The sequence below is a fragment of the Chiloscyllium punctatum genome, chromosome 32 (genome assembly GCF_047496795.1).
Source record: "Chiloscyllium punctatum isolate Juve2018m chromosome 32, sChiPun1.3, whole genome shotgun sequence".
Lineage (NCBI taxonomy): Eukaryota > Metazoa > Chordata > Chondrichthyes > Orectolobiformes > Hemiscylliidae > Chiloscyllium > Chiloscyllium punctatum.
In genome coordinates, this window is record NC_092770.1 from 18,894,796 (window position 1) to 18,922,500 (window position 27,705).

Consider the following 27,705-nt stretch of genomic DNA (forward strand, 5'->3'; position numbering starts at 1 on the left):
TGTACCTGAAACAATAAAAAGGAGCTGACGTGGTTAATCTTATCACTCAACAAGTCAACAATAGCTGAATTAGTAAGGGGCAACTAAGCAAGGATGAGTCTTGGGAACCAATAGCTCAGTGGAACTCATGGGACAGTTTTGCTAAAGGCTGACTGGCCTTCTGCTGTGCTACATCATAACACTGTGAAAAGATAAAAGAAAGAGATGGGTATGAATTGGGATTGCATGCAGTGTGGTCATCTGGGATGAGGGAAATTTGCCAAAAGCCACTGGAGAAAAATCTGAGAAAGCAAGCCAAATCTCTCATGTTCCTTTACACACTGGGTCATATAAGGATTCATTGACAAAAGTCAAGGATAGATCCTTCTGTCTGTTAAGATGCCAATAAATTAATGGGTTATTTGCCAATACTTTTTAAAATATGCCCATGGGATGTGGGTATCACTGGCTAGGCCAGCATTTATTACCTGTCCCCTACTGCCTTGCAGGCAGTTAAAAATCACTCACTTTGCTGCTGTGGTCTGGAACCATGTAGACCAGGTAAAAACAATGACTGCAGATGCTGGAAACCAGATTCTGGATTAGTGGTGCTGGAACAGCACAGCAGTTCAGGCAGAATCCAAGTAGCTTCGATTTCGAAGCTACTTGGATGCTGCCTGAACTGCTGTGCTCTTCCAGCACCATGTAGACCAGACTAGGTAAGGATAGCAGATTTCCTTCCCTGAAGAACATTCGTGAACCAGATGGCTTTTTTCATCAATTGATTGTGGTGACCTGATTGCCATCAGATTAACTTTTTTTTAAATTACAGATTTTTATTGAATTAAAATTTCACAATCTTTCAGAGTGGGATTCAAACCTATGTCCCAAAGAATTAGTGTCGGGTCCTGGATTTATTGTCAAGTGACATGATCATTTCCCAGCCATCTCACCTCTTTACACCTTATAATATGATCAAAACCTGTGACTCATGGAGCTCACGCCAGTTCGCCATCTTCAACTGTCCTGGGAGATTCTTGTGCAAAATGTATCTGTCTGTACTTGGATAAGGTATATTAATTATACATCAATGAAGCATTAATTGCATTGAGGTTATGGACATAAACAGGGCTGCACTTGTGGCCATATATGTGGTGCAGTAATAGTTCCCATACCTTGAGGCCAGAAGGTCTGTGTGTAAGCTATAACTGTCATGGAGGTGTGTGATAGAATGATCAAACAGGCTGATTAAAAAATGTGTGAACAGGCGGAAATTCTGTTGGTTGAATTTAGAAGTGCAATATGTTTCTCTGTAAATAAAAGCTTATACACGTTTAAAGATTATAATCTGGTTCTAAACTTTATCACCTAGCTCTGAAAGATATAAAAAGGTATGTGTTTTGAAAAATTTGAACTTTGCCTTCTCTAAGAATGAAGAGATACGGTTGGATGGGATTTAATGAAATGATGGCATAGCATGGGGATTAATACACAGAATGGAAAAACTTAAAGTTTGTTTTTATAGGCAGCCATGTGAGAATGCTTTTTTATCTTTACTTGAAATGAGAATCCTTCAGGATCCTGGGTCTTAAAGATTATGAAAGAGTTTGAAAAACAGTAGATGAGAAAATAAGCTCATAAGAAATATGAGCAGGAGTAGACCGCTCAGCTGCTCCATTATTTAATAAGATCATGGCTAGTCTTCTGTTTTCAGACAGACATTTCTACATGTGGGGGAGAGAAAAATCAAAAGCCAAAAATAAGATAAAAATCTTGCCAGCAACTTTCAGGATACTCAGAAATGCAGAAGAACAGAAGGATCTCGTGGTACTTGTCTACAGATTCCTGAAGGCAGTCGGACAGGTTATTACGATGGTTAAGAAGACATATAGGATGCTTGCCTTTATCAGTTGTGGCATAGATTATATATGCGGAGAGGTTATCTTCGAGTTGTACAAAACTTTGGTGAGGCCACAGCTGGACTGCAATTCTGGCAACTGAACTATAGGAAGGATATAATTGCACTGGATGGGATGCAGAGGAGATTCACTTGATGTTGCCTGGAGTGGAACAGTTTAGGTATGAAAGAGGCCAGATAGGATAGGGTTATTTTCTTTCAAGCAGAGATTGCTAAGAGGAACCCCACTGAAGTGTATAAGATTATGAGGGGCATGAACTGGGTGGAGAGATGGCAGCTAATCTGCTTAGGTGCAAGGTTAGTAACAAAGGACATAATTTTAAGGTTAAAGGGGAGATTTAAGGGGGGATTTGAGGGAAAACATTTTCACACAGAGGGTAGTGGGAATCTGGAATGCACTGCCTGGAAGGTTAGAAGAAGCAGGAAACCTCAAAACCTTTAAAAATACATGGGTGAACATATGAATGACATATTATTCAACGCAACGGACAAAGTGCTGGAATGTGGGATTAGTATAGATAGGTCAGCATAGACTTGATGAGAAGATAGGCTTCTTCTGTGCTTTGTGGCTCCATAAGCAAAATAATTGTTAGAACATAGTATCAACCATTAAATTCAATGGGATATACTTATATACCTGTAGAAGTTGCACCAAATATTCATTCAGTGTATTGATGACATCAATACTAGAGGGTACCATTCCTTCTGGCAAAGCGAGAGGTTGGAAGACAACACTGCATCCTCCAGATTGTCGTAACAAAGTTAGCTCACTCTCCAGGTTTGTAATCTAGCGAAAGAAAAAGAAAGGCATCTACTTGAGATTTGCTTTGGAACTTTAATGACGGGGTTTCAGCAGCACTAACAAATCCAGCACTTATTTCCCATCCCCAAATGTCGTCCAGAAAGTTGAGAGAGCAGTCATCTTGACATTTTGCAATCCATGTGGTGAAGATGTGCACATAGTGCTGTTGGGTAGGGAATTCCAAGATTTTGACCCTGCAGTGAAGGAACAGCTGAGACGTGCTTAAGTCAGGATAGTGAGAGAGACTTTGAAGAAAATATGGAAATAATGGTTCTCTCATGCTTCTGCAACCCTTGTTCTTCTTTTATTAAATATTTATTCTTCAGATTTGGATAAGACCACCATTAATTACCAAACCCCAGTTGCCCCTGAGAAAGTGGTGATGAAATGCTTTCTAGATCAGCTATTTCAGCCGGGAGTTAAAACTCAAAAACCAGTATCCTTTGTGCTTGGACGCACACATATAACACCTGGGGTATGGATAGTGGGTTTCCTTCTTTCAAGGTTGCAAATTTGAGGAAATTATTTTACTTTACCTGACAGATAAAACTGTTATTTGATGTTGACAGCCTACTAACATTAGCATTGACTTGAATTGAATGGCAACTTGTGTGCATGGAGAAATTTTACGTAAGGTTATAAATAGAATGGCACTTGCGGTTTTGACCCTATGCAATCCAATTTGCAGAATCTCACTACGCAGAGATGACTGGTGGTGGTTTTAACTTGCAAGTCACTGTATTGCAGGTAAGGGGAGATGTTGAGGAGAGTCATTCTTAATAACTTCAGCTGGCATGGGAATTGAACAAATGGTGTTGACATCACACTGCATTGCAAACCAGTAGCCAGGCAATTGTGCTAACCAATGGCAGGATACAGTAGTTAAGTACTCACTAAAGACAGATTTTGAGTGTACGAACCCTTTCTGTAGCTTTTGCCAGTTGGTTGCCAGCTATACCAGCCTCTTTGCGTGCCTCTTTAAGCTCCTGTCGAAGTTCCTCATTCCTCCCCGTCATCTGGTCTAATTGTGCTTTCAGGTGGATATCACTGTTAAATTTACCTGTGGTATTCTTTCTCTCGATTGCCTGAAACAACATTTGTGTAGCTCAATTAGTAGGTCAGCACATGTTGCACTTTCAATTAAGTTCACAAGACAAAGTCACTTTGTCACATATGTAATAGAAATAATTCACTCAGGAATAATTCTGTGGACCAATGTACAACATAAAGACAATAGTTAGTGGTGTCAGATTTCCACTACTGTCCATATGACAAATGTTGCCCACTAAATGTTTTTAAACATATTTCTGCAAACTGCAAGACCCATGTTCCACAGAATGTGCAAATGTTGGCTACATTTGCCCATGTTTTTTAGACAAATATTTGATCTTCCAAGTCTTTCTTTTATGTTATCAGTGAAAAGATTTTTCAGATCCCCATGAATATAGTTTTTGGAACTTGTTTATTCATTAGCCTTGAAAATGTGTTGCTGAAAGAGCGCAGCAGGTCAGGCAGCATCCAAGGAACAGGAGAATCGACGTTTTGGGCATAAGCCCTTCTTCAGGAATGAGGAAAGTGTGTCCAGCAGGCTAAGATAAAAGGTAGGGAGGAGGGACTTGGGGGAGGGGCATTGGGAATGCGATAGGTGGAGGGAGGTCAAGGTGAGGGTGATAGGCCGGAGAGGGGGTGGGGGCAGAGAGGTCAGGAAGAAGATTGCAGGTTAGGAAGATGGTGCTGAGTTCGAGGGATTTGACTGAGACAAGATGGGGGGAGGGGAAATGAGGAAACTGGTGAAATCTGAGTTCATCTCTTGTGGTTGGAGGGTTCCCAGGCGGAAGATGAGGCGCTCCTCCTCCAACCGTCGTGTTGCCATGGTCTGGCGATGCATGTCCTTGGTGGAGTGGGAGGGGGAGTTGAAGTGTTGAGCCACGGGGTGGTTGGGTTGGTTGGTCTGGGTGTCCCAGAGGTGTTCTCTGAAACGTTCCGCAAGTAGGCGGCCTGTCTCCCCAATATAGGGGAGGCCACATCGGGTGCAGCGGATGCAATAGATGATGTGTGTGGAGGTGCAGGTGAATTTGTGGTGGATATGGAAGTGTCCCTTGGGGCCTTGGGGGGAAGTAAGGGGGGGAGGTGCGGGCACAAGTTGGGCCACACCTTGATTATTGTGTGCAGGTTTGGTCTCATAGTCTGAGGAAGGACATGCTTGTAATTGAGGGAGTGCAGCAAAAGGTTCACAAGACTGATTGCTTGGATGACAGGCCTCACATACGAGGAAAGACTGGATTGAATAGGCCTGTATTCACTGGAATTTAGAAGAATAAGTGGGAATCTCAGAGAAACAATGAGAATTCTGATGGGACTGGTCAGGCTAGATGCAGGAAGAATGCTACCAATGTTGCTAAGTCCAAAACAAGGGGTCACAGTCTAAGAATAAGGGGCAAGCCATTCAGGACTGAGATGAGGAAGTATTTCTTCACTCAGAGAGTTGGGAACCTGTAGAACTCTCTCACACAGGAAGCTTTTGGGGTCAGTTCATTAGATATATTCAGATGGGAGCTGGAAATGGCCCTTGAGTCTAAAGGGATCAAGGGGGATGGAGAGAGGGCAGGAATGGGATACTGAGATTGCATCATCAGCCATGATCATGTTGACTGGTCTACTAATGCACCTATGTTCTAGGTTTCTACTTTTCTTCAGATGTCAACTCCCAAAAGGTGGTATGTTTGGCACTAATGGAATAAATAATTGAAAAATATCACAGATTATGTGACTAATCAGCATGATTCAAATTAGTAGGCATCACAAAGATTTCAGGCCAGTAATGAGGCCTCATAGATCTTCAATAGTTTTCAGATCACAGATTCAGAGTGCCACAAATTAAGGAAAGAAATATACATGTTGTTCTGATATGATGCGCACTTAGTTAACATTAATTCACAAGTTGGAGTCTGTGTTTCTAAAGCACAAACTTTTAAAATGTGTGCTGGCTGTAACATGACTATATCACCAACACTGTTTCTAAAGCGTGATTTTTCTTTATTGTGGCATTGTACAAGAACACAACCATTGTATAATACAAAAGCTACCTGTACAGAGAGGAGGAGTCACAGATAGATGGAATAAAAGAGATACAAAGTGCAAGAGTGAGAGTGACCTTGATTATTAAGTTTGAATCTCCATCACAACATCTAAAAGCAAGGGATAGTCCGGTTGTGTCCGACAGCCAACAGGAATTAGGATCACATTTCAAGCCAACCTGGAAGCTGCGGGACTCAGGAATGTGGACTACCAGTGAGCAATGTCGTGAGAGATACAATAGGAACTAAGGAGGTCTACTAGCACCTTGCATTGTTCTTAAAAAAAATGCATTCCTCTTGCTGTATCTGTTCACACTTACATTATTTGGTTGAAAATTCTCATTTACTTCACAAAACAAAACATAGGATGTAAATAATAGCAACAGAGACATAGAGGAGCAGATTGGCGGGCTGATTATGGAAAGGTTCAGAAGTAACAAGGTGTTGTCATGGGTGACTTCAACTTCCCTAATATTGATTGGAACCTAATTAGTATAAATAGTTGGATGGAGCAGATTTTGTCAGGTGTGTCCACAAAGGATTCCTGACTCAATATGTAGATAGGCCGACTAGAGATGAGGCCATATTGGATTTGGTACTTGGCAACGAACCAGATCAGGCGTCAGATCTCTCAGTGGGAGAGCATTTTGATGATAGTGATCACAACTCCCTGACCTTTGCTACACTCATGAAGAGGGAAAAGTATATAATTGGGAAGGGGGAATTACAATGCTATTAGGCAGGAACTGTGGAACATAAATTGGGAACTGACGTTCTCAGGGAAATGCATGACAGAAATGTGGAGTTGTTTAGGGATCACTTGCTGCGAGTGCTGGATAGGTTTGTCCCACTGGGGCAAGGAAGGGATGGTAGGGTGAAGGAAGGAACCTTGGATGACAAGAGATGTGGAACATCTAGTCAAGAGGAAGAAGGAACATTACGTAAGGTTGAGGAAGCAAGGATCAGACAGGGCTCTAGATGGTTACAAGATAGACAGGAAGGAATGGAAGAATGGACTTAGGAGAGCTAGAAGGGGGGCATGAAAAAGCCTTGGTGGGTAGGATTAAGGAAAACCCCAAGGCATTCTACACGTATTGAAGGAACAAGAGAATGGCCAGAGTGAGGGTAGGGATGATCAGGGATAGTGGAGGGAACTTGTGCCTGGAGTCGGACGTGGTGGAGTAGGTCCTTTATGAAAACTTTGATTCAATATTCACTAGTGAGAGGGACCTTGTTGTTTGTGAGCACAGCGTGAAACAGGCTAAGGTTGCCACCCAAGTTGCTAGGCTTGTTAAGAAGACGTTTAGTGTGTTGGCTTTCATTAGCAAGAGGATTGAATTTAAGAGCCACAAGGTTATTCTGCAGCTCTACAAAGCCCTGGTTAGAACACTTGGAATATTGTACTGGATTAGTGGTGCTGGAAGAGCACAGCAGTTCAGGCAGCATCCAACGAGCAGCGAAATCGACGTTTCGGGCAAAAGCCCTTCATCAGGAATAAAGGCAGTGAGCCTGAAGCGTGGAGAGATAAGCTAGAGGAGGGTGGGGGTGGGGAGAGAGTAGCATAGAGTACAATGGGTGAGTGGGGGAGGAGATGAAGGTGATAGGTCAAGGAGGAGAGGGTGGAGTGGATTGGTGGAAAAGGAGATAGGCAGGTCGGACAAGTCCGGACAAGTCAAGGAGACAGTGCTGAGCTGGAAGTTTGAAACTAGGATGAGGTGGGGGAAGGGGAAATGAGGAAGCTGTTGAAGTCCACATTGATGCCCTGGGGTTGAAGTGTTCCGAGGCGGAAGATGAGGCGTTCTTCCTCCAGGCGTCTGGTGATGAGGAAGCGGCGGTGAAGGAGGCCCAGGACCTCCATGTCCTCGGCAGAGTGGGAGGGGGAGTTGAAATGTTGGGCCACGGGGCGGTTTGGTTGATTGGTGAGGGTGTCTCGGCGATGTTCCCTAAAGCGCTCTGCTAGGAGCATGATGATTGAGTCTGCTCAATCATGGTTGATAAGTTTTTCAACCCCATTCTTCCACTTTCTCCCCGTAACCCTTGATAATCAAGAACGTATCTATCTCAGTCTTAAATGTTCTCAATGACTTGGCCCCCACAGCCTTCTGTGGCAATGAATTCCATAGATTCACCACCCTCTGGCTGAAGAAGTCTCTCCTTATCTCCGTTCTAAAAGATCTTACCCTTTACTCTAAGGTTTTAGTCTCTCCTACCAATGGCGAGGCCAGTATTTATTATCGATCCCTAACTGCCATTGACAAGATGGTGGTGAGTCACTAACTTGAACAGCTGCAGTCCATGCAGTGAGGTACACTCAACGTGCAATAAGATAGATAGTTTCAGAATCTTGACCCAGAGATCGTGAAGGGGTCGTGAAGGAATGACAATACTGTTCTATGACAGAAATTAGAATGAGAAAAGGTCATGGTACTTACAGTAACTAGTTTCTCCAGACTTTCTATCTTAAGGATTTCTTCCCCTCCTTTTGAAATGGCTTCAACTTGAGTACTCTTTATGGCATGTAAAATATCTTTCATACCACTTTCAAATTGCTGATTCTCTTCCACCAGTTCTTTTACTGTAACCAACCAATATTCCTCAGATTAGTAAAGATTAGTAAAGGAACCACAGTTGTCAGATTTAACTCAGTGAAAAAAAGCATATTAAAAGTGCAAAATATATCAAGTATATCACAACTCATTTAGTATCTTTAATATAATGAAACATTCCAAGGTGCTTCACAGGGACATGATAAGACAAAATATGACATCAAGCCACAATGGAAATACTTGGTCAGATGGCCAATCTCTTAAAAGCAGGAAGACGAGGTGGACAGGCTGAGAGGTAGGAAGGGAATTCTGGAGTCTAGGGCCAAAAGAACCAAAAGTACCAGCACCAAAGGTGCAGCAGTTCTAACTGGGAATGCTGATGAGGATTTAGAGGAATGCAGGTATTGGTTGCAGGATTAGAGCAGGTTACAAAAATGGGGAAGGGCAATGTCATGGAGGGATTTTTAAAAAAAAGAATGTGAATTTTCAAATCCAGCCATTCTTTGATCAGGAACCAATTAATAGCAGTGATAGGGAATTGACTCGGTATGAATTAAAACACAAACTGCAAAATCTTGGATGATGCGAAGTTTTGGGAAAGTAGAACATCGGAGTCTAAACAGAAGTGCATTGGAAGAGCCAAATCAACAGATACAAGTAATGAAAGTGCCAATGAGGGCTTCAGCCAGCAGGCTGGGAGATCAATCCCAGTTCAATGAATATTGCAGGAGAGCATTCCAATAGCAGTACCAGACATGTAAAAAAAAATGCGGTGTCAATCTGGTAAAACTGGAACACGGGACCAAACAGTAGAAGCAGCATGCAATAGATAGAGCTAAATGATCTCCTAACAAGTTGGTCAGACCTAAGGTCTGCAAGTACTGCCACTTCAAATAGTGGAAGGCAAGTGAACAAATAACAGGAGTTGGAGTTAAATATGTTCCCATCCTCAACATTCCAGCAATAGTACTAAAGGACGTACTCCAGAACTCTGTGCTTCTAACCAGATTGCTCCAATGCAGCTGCAGAGCTTGCATCTACCTGATAGTGTAGAAAATTGTTTAAGCATGACTTGTGCACAAAATGCAAGACAAATTCAACTAAGCCAATTATTGCCCCACCAGTCTTTTGTAAATATTCACTAATAGGATGTTGGTGTTGGGGGCTGAGCCAGCACTTCATTGCTCATTCCAGTTGCTCTTGAGAAGGTGGTGGTGAGGTACCTTCTTAAACAACTGCAGTCCATGAGCTGTAGTGGACTCACAACGTGTTAGGGAGGGAGTTCCAGAAATATGACCCAATGACACTGAAGGAATGACAATACAGTTCCAAGCCAGAGACAAAAATAGATATTGCTGGAAAAGCTCAGCAGGTCCGGTAGCATCTGTGAACAGAAATCAAAGTTAACCATTTTGGGTCAAGTGACCCTTCCTCAGAACTAATTTCTCTCCACAGATGCTACCAGACCTGCTAAACTCTTCTGGCAATTTCTAGTTTTATCTCTGAATTACAGCGACCACAATCATAGAGTCCTACAGCACAGAGACAAGCCCTTCGGCCCAGACTGGTCCATGCCGACCAAACTGTCTGTCCACGCTAACCCCATTTTCCTGCACTTGGCCCATATCTTTCTAATCCTTTCCTATCCATGTACTTGTCCAAATGCCTTTTAAATGTTGTTAATGTATCCACCTCAACCACTTCTGCTGGCAGCTCATCCATATGAGTACTATTCTCTGTGTAAAAACGTTGCCCCTCAGGTTCCCTTCTATCCTTTCCCCGCTATCCTTAAACTGATGTCCCCTAGTCCTCAATTCCCCAACACTGGGTAAAAGACTGAGTGCATTCATCCTATCCAAGCTTCTCATGATCTTACATACCTCCATAGGATCCTCCCTCAGTCTCCTACACTCTAAAGAAAAACATCCTAGCTTGTCCAACCTCACCCTATATCTCAGGCCATTGAGTCCTGGCAATATCCTTGTAAATTTCTTCTGGACTCTTTCCAGTTTATTAAACTGTTCTTCATATACAGATTTGACAAAACAATTTTAAAGTTTTATTTTGAAAAGACTTACATTTAGCCTTTAGTTGAGCACTTTCAGTCCTTGTTTTTTCCAGTTCTTTTTCCTTTACTTCCAATTCTCTTGAAATATATTCATTCTAAAATAAAAATTGCAAATATAATTCACCATCTGAGAATTGCATACATACTTATCACTTCCCTTTAGAACCTTGGGATCATGGATACTTAAGGCCCAAGAGGTCATTCAGCCCTTCATGTTCCTGTCAGCTCTCTGCAAGAGCAATTCAGCTAGTCTCAACTCCCCTCACAATGTCCCCATAGTCCTGCATTTCTTTTCTATTCAAATAATTATCAAATTCACTTTTTAAGGCATGTCGGAATCCATCTGCACCTCATTCTCAGGCAATACCCCCTTCTCTCAGGCTTTCCCTCCCTGTATCCGTTTTTTGCTCCACTGCCATTTCTCCTTCTAACTTCTCTGATTAATGGGTTAACCATCAAAAGAAATAACGCACTAATCAGATGACTATATTGTGATTAATTGGCATCACCAGTTCATTGATCAGATTCCAAATGTGACATAACCAAGTCAGAGAATTTTTGTTTTTGTTACAGCTGATATCTGCTTCACACTGCTGGAGCACTTCAAATCATAAAAGATCCCATCGCTCCTTGTTTACAGTCCCGCTCGGTGTAAATGACAGGAAACATGCCGGATGATATGTATCAATCACTTTTAAAAGTATATATTCATGTGATTTGGGTGTCATTGCTGGGCCAGCATTTATTGCCCATCACTAATTGCTCTTGAGAAGGTGCTGATGAGTTGCATTCTTAAACCACTGTATTTCATTTGGTGCAGATGCACCCACAGTATCATTAGGAAGGACGTTCAAAGATTCTGACAAAGCAATACTGAAGGAACGGCAATATATTTTCACCTTGGGATGTCACGTGGCCTAGAAGGGAACTTGTATGTAGTGACATTCCCACCTATCTGTTGCCTTTATCCTTCAAGATGATCACAGTCATGGGTTTGGAAAGTGCTGTTTAACAACCATGATGAACTTCTGAAATACATCCATGTAGATGGAACACACTTTTGAATTATACCTCATAGATGATGGACAGACTTTAGAGAGTTGGAAAGTGAGTTATTCACTGCAGGATTCCTGGCTTCTGACTTGACCTTAGAGCCACAGTATTTATATGGTTCATCCAGTTCAGTTTTGGGTCAATGGTTATCCCATGGACGTTGATAGTGAAGAATTCATATATGATTAAGCCATTGAATATCAAAGCAGAATAACTCGATTCACTCTTTTTGAAGATTGCCTGGCACTTACGTAGCAGGAATGTTACTCATCATTTCTTAGCACCATCCTTGATATTGCCCATGCCTTGCTGCATCTGGATGTAAACTGCTTCAGCAGCTGAGGAGTTGTGAATATTATGCAATAATCAGCAAATATCCCTACTCCTGCCATTGATGAAATGAAAAACATTGATGAAACAGATGAAAAGCTCCTGCAAGATGTCCCAAAACTGAGATGACTGATCTCCAGCAAGTATCTTCCTTTGTGCTTGGCATGAATCCAAACAGTGAGAGTTTCCTTGGATTCTCAGTGACTCCAGTTTTGTTAGGGCTCCTTGATGCTACTCCATCAAATGTTACCTTGATGTCAAGGGCGGTCATTCTCACTTGCCGTGTGGAATTCAGCTCATTTGTTCATATGTGAACTGAGGGTGTAACAAAGTCAGGAACTGAGTGGGTCTGGTAAAACCCAAACGGAGCGTCACTGAGCAGAATATTCCTAAACCAGTGCTGCTTGATTGCAGTGTTGATGGGGTGGTAAATAGCTGGTTTAGATTTCCAGGTTGGCCCCTACCCATTCAATTGCTGTGTGTAAAAGAGGCACCAAATGCCTTTGATTTAGAGAACCTATCATTCTGCATCAACATCTTCCCGCTCTGCCAAGAGGCTGCATTCACACCACTGGATAGCAAGTCCCTCCAGTATCAGTAGTGGGATGAGGCACTTCAGTGAAGAATTAATCAATAGCCAGTGAGGGAGCGGGGTTGCCATCCATGTGGTTAATCTTTCCTGCCACCAAATCCGCATTAAACTCTACCTTCTTTATTTTTAATGGGCAAAGTTCCCCAGGTCTGTTCTAATGGTGTAAATTTGTTAAGAGAATTATTTCAAAATCTCCCCTCCACCCACCTCTTCCCATATCCAACCCTCCAACTTGACACTGCCTTCTTGACCTGTCCTACCTGCTCATCTTCCTTCCTACCTATTTGCTCCATCGTCCCCACTGACCTATCACAATTAGCTCCCACCTATCACTTTCCCACCTACCTTCTCCTCAGCCTCACCCCTAATTCCCTACTTATCGCTCATCCCCCTTCCCCCTCTACATTCCTGATGAAGGGCCTATGCCCAAAATGTCAACTCGCCTGCTCTTTGGATGCTGCCTGATCTCGTGTTTTTACATTGCCACCCTTTTCGACTCCGATTCTCCAGCATCTGTAGTCCTCTCTAAGTAGCTATGCAACCCAACAAAGCACCCACTTAAACCATTTCGTACCTCCCTGGTTTTGCTAGTCATAGAGCAGTCCAGCACGGAAACAGACCCTTCAGTCCGACTCATCCATGCTGACCAGATATCCCAACCTAATCTAGTCCCCATTTGTCAGCACTTAACCCATACCCCTCCAAACGTTTCTATTCATATACCCATCCAGATGCCTTTTAAATGTTGTAACCATACCAGCCTCCACCACTTCCTCTGGCAGCTCATTCCATACATGCACCACTCTCCACCTGAAAACATTGGCCCTTTGGTCCCTTTTACATCTTACCCCCTCTCACTCTAAATCTATGTCCACTAGTTCTGGCCTCCCCCACTCCAGGACTAATTTTAGGACTAATAGAATTATGGTCGCTGGCCCCGAAATGCTCCTCCACTGACACCTTAGTCACCTGCCTTGCCTTATTTCCCAGGAGTAGGACAAGGTTTGCACCTTCTCTAGATGGTACACCCACATACTGAATCAGAACATTTTCTTGTACATGCTTAACAAATTCCTCTATCTAAACCTTTAACACTATGGCATTCCCAGTCTATGTTAGGAAAGTTAAAATCCCCTACACCATAACCACTCTATTATTCTTACAGATAACTGAGATCTCCTTACAAATTTATTTCTCAATTTCCCGCTGACTGTTTGGGGGGGGGGGGGGCGGGGGGGCAGGGGTGGAATCTATATTACAATCCCAATAAGCCTGCAAAGCTATTTTGTGCTACCTGCATTATTTGCCTGTTGAGCTTGGCGAGTTCAAATTCTGCGTTCTGGTATGCTCCTTCTTTGTTCAGTAACTCCCCCCGGATTTGACGATTCTAAAGAGATGCATTGACTTAGTCAGAATACTCTGAGAGACTTAATCACATTTCAATGTTAGCTTCAGCTTTTTTTATTTGGAAGTCTTCCTATTTTCCCACCTCATACACTAGGGCAGGTTCACTTTCAAAACAGTTTGCTCTGTGAAAGTCATGCGGTTCCCATCATAATCCCATGCTGCATATAAATTACAACAGTGGATTATGGAATTTCACTGCAGGCAAATATAAAGCAAAAGGAATATATATTGCTTAAAAAATAACAGTCAAAATAATATTAAGCAAAGGGATCTAATGGTTATATACTTTTTTTTAAGACAGTAGTATGCAGAGAAAACCTTCTAGAGGTCTAGAATTGTAAAGCAGCAAAATTGCGTCATATTATCACCAATACTTGATTCGTATGAGTATTGGAAATGATTTTGAGGCACTGAAAGTAGTGCGAAAATGGTTCACAAAAGTGGTACTGGAACTGAGAACTCAGCATGAAAGATTGAACTTCTTTCTCTGCAGAAGAGGTGACAATATAATCAAATAGAGGTACTTAAAATTATGATGAATAGACACAGCTAAGAGTTTTTCCAATTGTGAAGAAGACCTGGAAGCTATTAACTTTTTTTTATTCATTCATGGGATGAGGATGTCACTGTGCAGATCAGCGTTTATTGCCCATCCCTAATTGCCCAGAGGGCAGTTAAGAGTCAACCATATTGCTGTGGGTCTTCAGTCACATGTAGGCCAGACCAGATAAGGATAGCAGTTTCCTTTCCTAAAGGACATTTGTGAACCAGATAGGTTTTTCCGACAATCGATAATGGATTATTAGTCATCATTAGACTCTTACTTCCAGATAGTATTGAATTCAAATTACACCATTTGCCGTGGTGGGATTCGAACCCGGGTGCCCAGAACATCACTTGGGTCTCTGGATTATTAAGGTAAAAACAATGACTGCAGATGCTGAAAATCAAATACTGGATTAGTGGTGCTGGAAGAGCACAGCAGTTCAGGCAGCATCCAACGAGCAGCGAAATCAACGTTTCGGGCAAAAGCCCTTCATCAGGATCTCTGGATTATTAGCCAAGCGGTAATCCCACTACGTCATTTGCCTCTCTTATTAATGTAGGATAGTGACTAATAAATCTAATAGGGAACTCTATCGAAGATCCTTCATCCAGAATTCAGAACACAGAACTTGCTACCACAATGGGTGGTATGGTTGGTCAGTGGTTAGCTGCTTCACAGCACCAGGGATCCAGGTTTGATTCCACCCTCAAGAGTTTGCACATGCTCCCAGTGTCTGTATGGGTTCCCTCCGGGTGCTTCAGTTTCCTCCTATAGTCCAAAGATGTGTAGATTAGGTGGATTAGCCATACTAAATTGCCAATAGCGTCCATGGATTAGGTGGATTAACTGTGGAAAGCAGGGTTACAGGGACATGGTAGAGGGTTGAGTTTGGGTGGGATGCTCTTCGGAGGGTCAGTGTGGACTCAATGGGCCTGCTTCCACACTGTAGGGATTCTATGATCTCAACAACGTGGTGATTACAAGGTGCAGTTGAAGCAAATAGCTAGATAAGCACACAAGGGAGAAAGTAATTGAATAATATACTGATTGGGCAAGCTGACGAGGGTAGGTATGAGGTCCTAAGGGTATTACTGGAACCAATTAAACAAAAAAAGGTCTCTGTTTCTACTGTGCATTCTAAGGTATTTTAATCATCTTTTAACTATGGTGAGGTAAGAGGCTTCTACTGAGTGGAACTGAATGATTAAGTAAGGATGTTATGCCTCAATTAGAAAGGGAATTAGTGAGACCACATCTTAAGTACAATGATTAAAAAGTGTTGTAGAAACTCTATAAGTCTGGTAGCATTTGTGGAGAGAAATAGAGCTAATATTTCGAGTCCAATAGGATCTCAGGAATAGTTATGTTGGACTTGAAATGTTTCTGTATCTCTCACCACAGATGCTTCTAGCCCTGTGGTATTTTCTCAAGTATTTTCTATTTTTATTTCAGATTTCCAGCATCCACAGTACTTTGTTTGTTATATATCATGAATACAGTGTGCAACTTTAGTCTCCTTATTTAGGAAAGGATGTAAATGCATCAGAGGCAGTTTCAAGATACCTGAAATGAGTGAATTGTCTTATGAAGTTTAATTTTCAGACTGGGTGAGGGGTGACTTGATTTAACTTTATGAGACAGTGAAAGATCTTAATAAGATGGACATAGAAAGGCTGTCTCCTCTTCTGGGGAGTCCAGAACTAGGGGACACTGTTTCAAAATTAGGGGCCGTCCGAGGACAACAATGAGGAGAAGCTTTTTCTCTGAGCTTTGTACAACTTTGGAATTCTCTGCCTCAGCAAGTAGTGGAAGCAGGAAATGTTTGGATCTTCTGCTCCTGTTTCATATGTTTGTGAAATGCAAGTGACAAAGACTCTAAATTAGAAACAAACCATTGGGGTTGAAGGGCAAGAACAATATCAGTAGAGGATAAACCAAAGAACTGAGAAACGCCTTCTCAATAAATGGTCTTTTATAACTATTTCTTCAGTAGCTTGTACTTATGCTAAATCAGTCAGATGGAAATTGGAGGCAATTTGTTATTTGTAACTGAAATATTCCAGCTTTAATAGCATGACTAGCACACCATCTTTCATAGTCAAAAATAAAGTGCAAACTCATGTTCTAGTGTGTTATTACAGGATGCTGAAGCTGATTACATTCAAATATTTGTACTATATTAGTAGAATTCTGACCTGTAATTTAAGGCTCAATAGTTCTAGCCTTAACTGCTCTAGGAGATCATCTAATGGGTCACCATTCTTGATAAGGTTCTTGGCTGGCTCTTCAGAATCAGTCAACTGCACTGGCTGAACATTCCTAGCCACGGGGACATCTGTTTGCTCAAGTGACTCTGCTACAGTATTCACAGTTAGCTCTGACAGCTTTGTCAAAGTAGGTGGCAATGACAATGGCCTGGCTGGAGTTTCTGGTTGTTCAACTTGTCTGGTTTTTAACTCGTCAACAGGCTTTTTCTTTACAAAATGTTCTTCTGTCGTCTGATGGGGAACGTTCTGACTTTCTGTCAGGGAAGTCACTGATTCTTCCCAACGCAAAGAGCTCCTCCGAGAACTTCCTGGCTGCCCTACAGATCTCTGGAGAATCTCTGAAATCTGGCTGGACATTTTCCTTACTGCAATATCTTTATAGTAATCAATGTCAGCAAAGCTTTGTCTTGCTTTGACATAATAAAAATAATCATCTCTATTGTTGTCCTGTATAAAAACAGAGCAGATGCATTCTAAATTATTTGACATGTTCCTCTCAACACTCTGGTCATTCCTTAACAACATTCTTAAGCTAGGAATTAATAGAACTTTTGATACAGTAGAGAAAAATAGATACAAAAGTGTTTTAAATGAACCAGAAATAATTACTTGTTCATATTTTACATGGAATTACATATCAATTCCTGCTACAACTACAAAAATAAATACAGGAAAACACCTGTATAGGTGCGGCACGGTGAGTCAGTGGTTAGCACTGCTGCCTCACAGCGTCAGCGTCGAGGGTTCGATTCTATGTTGGGTGACTGACTGTGTGAAGTTTGCACATTCTCCCTGGGTCTACATGGGTTTCTTCCGGGTACTCCAGTTTCCTCCAATAGTTCAAGGATGTGCAGGCCAGGTGAATTAACAATGCTAAGTTGCTCATAGTGTTACATGCATTAGTCAGATTTAAAGAGAGGTTGGGGGGTGGGTCTGGGTGGGTTGCTCTTTGGAGGGTTGGTGTGGACTTGTTGGACCAAGTGGCCTGTTTCCATACTGTAATGAATCTAATTTAAAGCCTTCCTCAATATTAAAAAGAAATAACTGCTTCCAGATTGTAATTTATTATGGATCTACTTGCTTGATAAATCTGTTGGCCCCAGTCATCATAGCTAATGAAAAATCAGTTTTTAAAGCGATAATTATCCAAGTTTACACACAATGTGTGTTGTCCCTTCAGAAATTATCTTCCCGTGGCTTCCTGGGATTAGGAGTTTAAGTGAAGAACATTGACACCGCAGGATTGCATGCACACCTGCACAATGAAGCACCAGCAACTCGGTGTTGCATCAATCCCCTGCAGAATAGTATTAGAACTTGGAGATTTTCTACACCACAACTCATGGTCCATACTAGCTAACTGTTTCTGACATATTCTACATTATAAAAAGGACTTTCTCAGATGTTTTCATAACAGAAAATATTCTGACAAGTAATGATTGTTAGGTGTCTATTGGCAGATCATTTCATCCTCTGATCAATTTTCTCTCCATTTAGGTGCTGCCACACTAGAGTCTTTCCAGAACTTTGTGTTTTTATTGCATTCTTGTTCCTCCCGAGAGATCCTGGTTTCAGTCATGTGGGGAATATATGCAGGCAAAATTGTGTGGGAAAGGACAGATTCAGTGATTTTTTTTACCATTTATTGCCATCTATGCTGGTCAGGATATTAAATTCTATTCACTCCTGCCGTGATAGAATCAGTAAAATGGACTTGACAATTCATTTCAGGCTACATGTAAATTTCATTCATACAGAATCTACATGTTAACTCAAGCAAGACAAAAGATGTAACGTAACTAAAATTATTATTCCATGATTTTGATAATTTTGATAAAACTATAATTTCAGCACAAAGCATATTGTATTACCTGGCGGTTTAACTCAAAGTTGACTGAACTTGACAGTTCTGTCTCTTTGCTAGAATTTATCTTCTCATTAAATGGATCCACCAACCCCAGGTCCTCGGCTGATATTCCTAGGTACAGCATAATACAGCACAGTCTTGACATTTTATAGATTTAAACTTGATCAAATTGAATATGATACTAAAACAATCTATATTCTAAATTGAACTTCACAAACCCTATTTTATACATGAAGTGGTATTTCAATTATACTTAAGAAATTTATTCAAAAAGGTAAACAGAGCTGATTTACAATCTACACATCTGTGCCTCATTATGTTTGAACTGTAGAAAGAGGGGCAAATGGCTTTTATTCATTTTAAACTTTTATGACTGTTTTGTCTAACTACAGAGACCTTCAATGTTTATTCGAATCACTGGAAAAAGTAGATGAGATCTTGTTTGACATGTCAATTGTAAGGATGCAACTTCTGACAATGCAGCATGCAGAGCTGGCTTTTCCCATGGTATGAGGACCCTGACTTTGGGACCAAATGGAGTTCTCGAGCTGCAGTTCCCAGATTTAATGGCAGCAATGGCACCATCTTCTAGGAGGCTGTTTCCTAATCAGCTGCCTTAGGACAGTGGGTGAGTTCTCAATCCTACCAGTCAGAGAGTCAGCAGTTCTGGAACCTCACTGGGTGAGGTGAGAGTTGCTGAAGCTGGTTAGCGACAGAGAAGGCCTCAGCATGGCGGTACACTCGGAGGCACATGCTCAAGTTAAAATTATTGGGGACGTTTGAGTGTGGGAGGTATGAAGGCAGAAGAAATTTACCATCTCAAAGTTGGGCAGAAAAACTGCACAGGAGCATACTGTTTAACCTTTCTTGCCCACACCTGTTGCGGGAAAGCTGAAATGTGGAGCTGGTGGCCTTGGTGCATGCAAGGGGCCACTCCACCACTGGCAAAATGCTAGCGTGCCCACAAAGATCAGAAGTAATTAGATTCATAATCAGCTTAATTGGCTGCCATTGTTATTTCAAGTAGCCCCTCTGGGAATCCTGCTTGTTTTGGGGAATTTTACAGTATTTAAAAGTGCAGTTTGCGAAGAAGGGAGTTTCATTAACTTATTTTCTTTATACAGGCACTTAAAATGAATACAACCTTGCCCCAATGTTGTTACTGCTCCACATTTGGTCCACATTTGCAAATACATGAGTCAACAATTTCCTATTTGATAGTGATGCTTGCCTTGTGTTCACTGCAAAATCACAACCTAGGAGCTAGGCTTACCTCCCACACCTGCTTGCATGCCTTTGTCTTGAGCCATCCTACGAATCTGCCTCTTTAACACAAGTCTTTCTTCCTCCAGGCGTTCAATCTGAATTAACAAATATTGCAAGTTTTTGGACTTTTAAGTGGAACCGTCTTGAATATTAATGTGACAAACCAATAGCAAGGCAAACAAAATGATTCACCAACCTCTTTTAGCAGAACCTGGTTCTCTGCTTGAAACTGCTGCTGTTTCAAATACTTGATTTTCCTAAATTCACTTAGATCAATTACTTCATTTGCAGCAAGGCCTAAACATAAATTATTTTTCATTAGAGCAAGAAAAGACTGAATTTTCACCAACATCATTTGCATCAGTAGTGCTAATTATAATTGCATGTGACAATTGTTTTAACAATTCAATGCCACATAATATTTATTTGCAATCCACTTTCAGGGTCATGTACTGTAAAAGTGGCCTCACATGATCCTGGGCAGTTTTTACAAGTCAACTAGGTTCATCCAGGTAAATTGCAAGGAAATTCAGAGAAAACAGCTGAAAGATGCTTAAACCTACTAGATTTCCCATAGCATTGTTCATGGTCTTTCAGATAATAGAGACTTTGACAAAATGGGGACTGTAAGCTACAAGCACAGCATTACCGAGGCATATTTATTTATGGATTCCAAATCGAAGTTGATTATGACAGCATTTTCGTTCCTATATATTGACATTAAAATGCGACCAAATATTGTGACCATAGCGAAAGTGTTGGTATAAATAAATTTGCATAATCTTTACAGCTTTTGAACACTGACATACTCAAAGATCACATTTGTTACAACTGCAGATTTTCTTTTATAATGTATATTAAGAGTTTATTAATAGTTATATGAGATGAAGAATTTCTCTCAGCTTGACCATGACTTGCAAACCACTTACTGGAGATAACAATCATAATTTGGTTAAAATTTGCATTAAATGACTATGAAAAACCAAAGCTAAAAAATTGAACCACTTTGTAATGCTGCCCAAGGAATGTATGAATTTGGGCTCAGTTCAACAAAATTCAATTGCAAGAACATTGCAGGGCCATTCTTTGCTGTTTTCCCTCATGTCCTACTACACAGATAGCAAGAGTTGTTGTGCACACAGAAAGCAGATCCTCTGAATATAACAGGGATTGGGACTAAGGGATGGCCAAACATCCCGTGTGAAGCTGCATATTCAAACCACAGCATATTACTGGGATTGATTACAGTGGAGTCTAGCATTGAAATCTAGCAAAACTATTCAAGTTCATTTTATTGGGAACTGTTTCAAATTTAATCTAGAAAATCACTAATTGTAAAGTGTAAACAAGGTCATCAAATACATTCTGTTATCAAACATTGCTAAGGATCTTATGATGTACCTAAGCGTTGCCGGAAATTTTCATTTTCATCCAAAAGATCATTTATCTTCATTTCAAGCTTGTTTATCTCCTTTGTCGCTGCTTCAATTTGATGATCTCGGATTTTGATATGGTTCTTGCATTCCTTAATCTCTGCAACAGCATTTTCCAATCCATAAACACCCTAGTGCAGGATTACACCAATCAATGAAAGCAATTGTTTTCTGTTATACCAGAATGATACAGGCATTACATATTTTAAAGGTTATGGAACCAAAGTGAGCAAATTGAATTAAGATACAGAATAACCTTGATATACAGCAATTGAATCTTGTATCAGTTTCAAATCCTGTTCCTATACTACTTCTTTGACACAAAATTAAAGGCATGCGTAATCCTAAAGCTTTCGTATGCGGTTTCAAAGATCCTGCCTTCAGTTTCAGATACATTCGAGGCTCCCAAAAGCACAAATAATGTTCTGGTCATCCTGCTTTTTTAAGCAATATTGACAGTAAAAAAGTTGGAGAAGGTGATAACTGCAGATGCTGGAGATCAGAGTCGAGAGTATGGTGCTGGAAAAGCACAGCAGGTCAGGCAGCATCTGAGCAGCAGGAGAATCAACTTTTCAGGCAGAAGCCCTTCATCAGAAATGAGGCTTGTGGGCCAGGGGCCTGAGAGGTAAATGGGCTGGCGGGGGGGGGGGGAAGGTAGCTGAGAAGGCGATAGGTCGATGATGAAGAGGGAGAAGGTGATAGGTCAGAGAGGAGGGTGGAGCGGATAAATGAGAAAGGTGATGGATAGGTAAGGAGGGCAGTGCCAAATTGGAGGGTTGGGACTGGGATAATGTGGGGACAGGGGAAATGAGGAAACTGTTGAAAAAAAGTTCGCCAGGACACCTGAAAGAGCATTCTCTGTCCTTCTGATAGAAGTGGTCTTGGGTTTGCAAGGTGCTGCTTAAGGAGCTTTGGTAAATTTCTGGAATGCATTTTACAGATGCTACACACTGCTGAACAGCAACAGTGAGAGTGAATACTTATGAACATGATGCCAATCAAGCAGGCTGCTTAGTCCTGGATGGTGTTAAGCTTCTTGAGTGTTGCACTCATCGAGGCAAGTGGGGAGTATAACATCATACTCCTGACTTGTGCCTTGGAGATGGTGGACAGGCTTTGGGGAGTCGGGAGGTGAGTTACTCACAATATTCCTAGCTTCTGACCTGCTCTTGTAGCCACAGTTGAGTTGCTAGTGAATGTTAACTCCCAGCATGTCGATAGTGGAGGATTCAATGATAAAACTATTGAGTGTCAAGGGGTGGTAATCAGATCGTCTCTTATTTGGAGACAGCATTTATGTGGTAAGAATATAACTTGCTACTTTTCAGCCTAATCTTGGACATTATCCAGGAAGTGTAGCATTTGGACAGCTTCAGCATCTAAAGAGTCATAAATGGTGCTGAACACTGCACAATCGTTGGAAAACACCCTAATTTGTGATCTTACGATGGAGAGAACGTCATTAATGAAGCAGCTGAAGTAGTTAGGACACTACCCTGAAGAACTCCTGCAGACATGTGCTGAAGCTGAGAAGACTGACCTCCACAACCTTTGTCCTTTGTATTACATTTGACTCCAACCAGCAGAGAGTTTGCCTCTGATACCAACTGATTCCAATTTTGCTGGTGCTCCTTGATGTCACACTCCATCAAATGAAGCATTGATATCAAGAGCAGTCAATCTCACCTCACCACTGGAATTCAGCTCTTTTGTCCATGTTTGAACCAAGGCTGTAATGAGGTCAGGAGCTGAGTGGCCCTGGCAGAACCTAAACAGGATGTCACTGAATGGGTTATTGCTGAGTAGGTGCTGTTTGGTAGTATTGTTGATGACACCTTCCACCATTTTACTGATGATCAAGAGTAGACTAATGGTGTGGTAATTGGTCAGGTTGGATTTGTCCTTTGTGTGCACAGGACATACATTGGCAATTTTTCACATTGTTCGGTTGATGCTAGTGTTGTAGCTTGGCTACGGGTGTGGCAAGTCCTGGACCACAAGTCTTCAGTACGGTTGCCAGGGCCCATAGTCTTCGCAGTGCCTCCAATCATTTCTTGATATTATAACATGGAGTGAAACAAATTGGCTAAAGACTGGCTCTGTGAAGTTGAGGACCTGTGGAAGAGGCCATGATGAATCAACCATTCAGCAATTCTGGCTGAAGATTGTTGCAAATGCTTCAGCTTTATCTTTTGCACTGATGTGTTGGGCTCTTCCATCATTATTTAATGAGTTGTTTAATTTAACCACCATCATTCACAACTAGGTATGACAGGATTGCAAAGCTTAGGTCTGATCTATTGTTTGTGGGATCAATTAGCTCTATCTATCACTTGCTGTATGTGCTGTTTGGCATGCAAATATTCCTGTAAAGCCCAAATTCGTCAATGTTTGTCATTTTTAGTAGCAACCTTAATTACAGAAACTACAGGAAAAAAATGTTCATTAGGCCACATTTTTCATCTCTGCACGCCAAATGAGGAGCACATGTGAATGGGTCACAGGTCAAAGAATCAGCACTGCAGTAGTATCATCTTTGGTCTGTTCTCTGTCAGTCCATTTCCCCATCTCTTGGAGAACCAGGACTGGTGAATTCTGCTTGTCAGAATTCCTTTAACGCCATGCACTTCTTGAAAAATGATTGCCAACCATTATTGTGACAATCCTATGATACATTTATTTTCATCACATTATTTCACTGGTAATTTTTATTTTTCAATTCCATGCATATTGTGTTGGCTACTTACCGATTCATATGCCCTGAGTTGAATCAGCATTTCCGCCAGTGCCTTGTCTTTTTCCCGAGCATCTCTCTCTGCAAGGTCAGCCATGCGCTTTGCTTCAGATGCTTTTTGCTCTGCTGCCTGTGTCTTTTGCTGGATGAACCCAATTTTGGTGTGCAGATTAAGTGTTGGAAAACCTCAAAAGAAATCACAACCATATTTCAGTTACAAATATTTATATGACAATCAAAATGCATGACTTCAACAAAAGCAACAATGATAATGGCTTTCTATGAACACTGTAATATTTTCATTAACATTAAAATTGCATCAAACTAAACTGTGCTGGTACAAAACCTCAACCCAAGTTGAAGTTCAACTTGCTTAATGTTATTCTACAATAATTCCTTCCATTGTCAACCCACTCTTAAATATAGATGTCTTCTACTTCAATCACCTGCACACAGTTCCCAACAAGCCTCTATGCAAAAAGAAAATTTTCCTCTGTTTTTTTATTCAATGTATTTTATCTCAATTACTTGAAAGTTAGATTTTGCTGACTCAACATTGTAAACATTCCTATGAAATAACTCTGAATTTTGTTGTCCTCCAACAAAAATGAAATACTGGTGAGGATTGTGGGGGCACATTCAATCAAGGCATTCAAGAGGGAATTGGATTATCTGAAAAAAAACGAAAGGCCAAGCTGCAGTGAGAAGACAAGGGGTTTTCACTAGGGTGAATTGCTTCTTCAGAGGGCCAGCATAGACAGGATAGGCAAAATGGCTTCCTTCTGTGCCTATAACCATTCTGTGATTGAGCCATATTTCAACATCATTGAATACATAATGTCAACAGTTCTCGAGCAGAACTCTATAGAACACAACTGAAAATGTGTTGCTGGAAAAGCGCAGCAGGTCAGGCAGCATCCAAGGAGCAGGAGATTTGACATTTCGGGCATGAGCTCTTCTTCAGGAATGATGCTGCCTGACCTGCTGCGCTTTTCCAGCAACACATTTTCAGCTCTCATCTCCAGCATCTGCAGTCCTCACTTTCTCTCGAGAACACAAACCAACTTCTATTCACGATGAGAAGTTGTGCTTAGTTCCTCCTCATTGGTTCTCCTGTAGTATCCAGTTTTCAATACAGTTTTCTATTTCTTACCCAATTGCCTTATCCCATATCCCTTAGTTTATTCCCTTTCGATGACATTCTGAAGGCCCATTCTCCTGACTTCAGGTCCATTAGGCACATCTGTCTTTTGTCAACTCCTCTGTTAGGAATGCAAACATCAACTTTCTGTTTTAGATCTGTGTAACTACTTCTGAATATGTTCTCTTTACCTAGAAGGTTATTAAAGTCATTAATTAAATGTATGATTTCCCAAAAGAAGTTAAACCAAATAGCATATAATTATTAAACTGGCTCCTTTCCCTTTTTGAAAACAAGCAGCTCATTATCTATTAGTTATGCCTCAAGGGCAGCACGGTGGCACAGTGGTTAGCACTGCTGCCTCACAGCGCCAGAGACCCGGGTTCAATTCCTGACTCAGGCAATTGACTGTGTGGAGTTTGCACGTTCTCCCCATGTCTGCGTGCGTTTCCTCCGGGTGCTCCGGTTTCCTCCCACAGTCCAAAGATGTGCAGGTAAGGTGAATTGGCCATGCTAAATTGCCCGTAGTGTTAGGTAAAGGGGTAAAATGTAGGGGAATGGGTGGGTTATGCTTCGGCGGGTCGGTGTGGACTTGTTGGGCCGAAGGGCCACTGTAATTAATCTAATCTAATCTATTCTCCAATGTATATATGCAGACAATGAAACCCTGGACTACCATTTTTAAGAGCCCATTCCTTCACTCATTTTCCTTAAGATCTTCAGATGAAACACTTTGGCTATCAAATACAAGCACTGAGTTTTCTTCATGTTACCTAGGAGCAGGAGTAGGTCAATTGGTTTACATCTGCTCCGCCATTTGATAAGATCAAGATTATTCTGATGATGGCCTGAACTACACCTTCCTGCCTAGCCCCAACACCCTCTGACTCCCTGGTTAGTCAAGAATTTATCTACTTCTGCCATAACTATATTCAATGATCCTGCTTCCACTGCTTCATGAGGAACAGTTGCACAGACGTAAGACTCAGAAAGAAATTCTCAGCATCTTCATCTTAAATGGGAGTCCCCTTATTTTTATACCATAATCCTTAGTTTACATCTCTGATATTTTCCTTTTTGTATATTATTGTGCTTGATCTCCTTAGTTTCAAGATTACTGCAATTTTTTTTCATAATCACCTTATATAAAATAATCTTACATTTAGTGCACATCATTTGATGACGCAAAGATAAATAGGAAAGTGAGTTGTAAAGAAGACATAAGAGCATTCAAAGGGATAGAGACAAGTTAAGTGAGTGGAATAAGATTTGGCAAAAGGAGAATAATGTGGGAAAGTGAGAAACGATCCATTTGGCAAAAAGAATTTTTAAAGAAATACATTATCTAAATGGTGAGAAGTTGAAGAGTCCTGGGATGCAGAGATTTGGATGGCTTAGTGAATGAATCATAAAAGGTTAGTATGCAAGTGCAGCAAGTAATCAAGAAATTTAATTAAATGTTCTGGTTTTACTGCAAGACAAAATGAAGAGTCAAATGGTTATGCCTCAATTGTAAAAGGCATTGATGAAACTGCACCTCGAGTACTGTGTACAGTACTAGTCACCAGACTTGCAGAAGGATGTTAATGTATTGAAAGCATTTTCAAGAAGATTTACGATACTAATACCTGAAATGAGTGGATTGCCTTGTGAGGAAAGGCTAGACCTGTATCATCTGGGGTTTAGAATAGTCAGAGGTGACTTAATGGAAACATAAGATCCTGACAGGCTTGACTAGGTGGGTATGGAAAGGATATTTTCTCTCAGGTAAATCTAGAACTAAGGATCATAGTTTAAAAATAAGGGGTTGCCCATTTAAGAAAGAGATGAAGAACCACTTTTCCCCCTTCGGAGGATTGAGTGTCTTTGGAATTCCTCAACAAGTAGTGGACGCAAAATCTATAAATATTTTTAAAGTGTAGGTAAAATAGGCCCTTGATTACAAAGGGAATGAAAGATTATCAGGGACATGCAGGAATGTAGAATTAAAATCAGATCAGCCATGATCTTATTGAATGGTAGAGCAGGCCCGAAGGGACAAGTGCCCTATGCTTGTTCCTGGCTTAAATGTTACTTTATTTGCTTCAGATTATATACAATATAGTTCATGTAGATTAGTACTTGATTCTTTCTCTAGCTGCATTTTCAAGCCTTCAATGATTTGTACATTATTATTCGCTTCTTTGGTGTATTGTTCTATTTGTCCCACCAGAGCCTTAATTTGATCGTCACGTTCTTGCAGAACCTGCAAAGAAACATTTTGAATCACCTTCACTTTTAAAAGGAAAGCCTTGGATTAAATGGCAATAGCTGCACATGAGGAATAAGCATAAATGCAAATTAGAAAAAAATGATTTTAAAAAGTTCACATTGTGTGTAGCAGAACTTAATAACATATTGCAACAGTAGCATATTTAGGTGAGTTCACATAGGCCAATGCCCAAGACAAGTTGAAATCAACAATAACATCCAAAAGAGGGCAAGGGATCTTGTGGTGACAAAAGACACATTAAGAATTAAGCTGAGGAAAACCATTCAAGTCTACTGTTATCCATTGTTGGTAGGAATTAGGCAACAAATTGTGATCTTCATAATTAGAAAAAATCTTTTTTTCAATGAAGTGAAGAATTCAACCACTGGAGAGATACCCACAACAAAATTCTTAGCTCTTGTAGCTA

General features: G+C 41.0%; 1 protein-coding gene across 8 annotated transcripts in view; it reads right to left on the minus strand.

Annotated features, from left to right (window-relative positions):
* Positions 1–27,705, minus strand: part of cep290 (centrosomal protein 290) — a 138,059-nt gene that overhangs the window by 88,706 nt on the left and 21,648 nt on the right. For 7 of the 8 annotated variants that reach the window (XM_072551808.1, XM_072551811.1, XM_072551807.1 and 4 more), the window contains exons 12-22: positions 27,149–27,272; positions 23,900–24,072; positions 21,121–21,283; positions 19,916–20,016; positions 19,727–19,814; positions 18,458–18,564; positions 13,660–13,752; positions 10,401–10,485; positions 8,209–8,351; positions 3,620–3,784; positions 2,535–2,684 (exon numbers count right to left, since the gene is read on the minus strand). In XM_072551808.1, coding sequence (XP_072407909.1) covers positions 2,535–2,684; positions 3,620–3,784; positions 8,209–8,351; positions 10,401–10,485; positions 13,660–13,752; positions 18,458–18,564; positions 19,727–19,814; positions 19,916–20,016; positions 21,121–21,283; positions 23,900–24,072; positions 27,149–27,272 — 1,392 coding nt within the window. The remainder of the gene's footprint in view (positions 1–2,534; positions 2,685–3,619; positions 3,785–8,208; positions 8,352–10,400; positions 10,486–13,659; positions 13,753–18,457; positions 18,565–19,726; positions 19,815–19,915; positions 20,017–21,120; positions 21,284–23,899; positions 24,073–27,148; positions 27,273–27,705) is intronic. The other variant, XM_072551810.1, reaches the window with a different exon arrangement.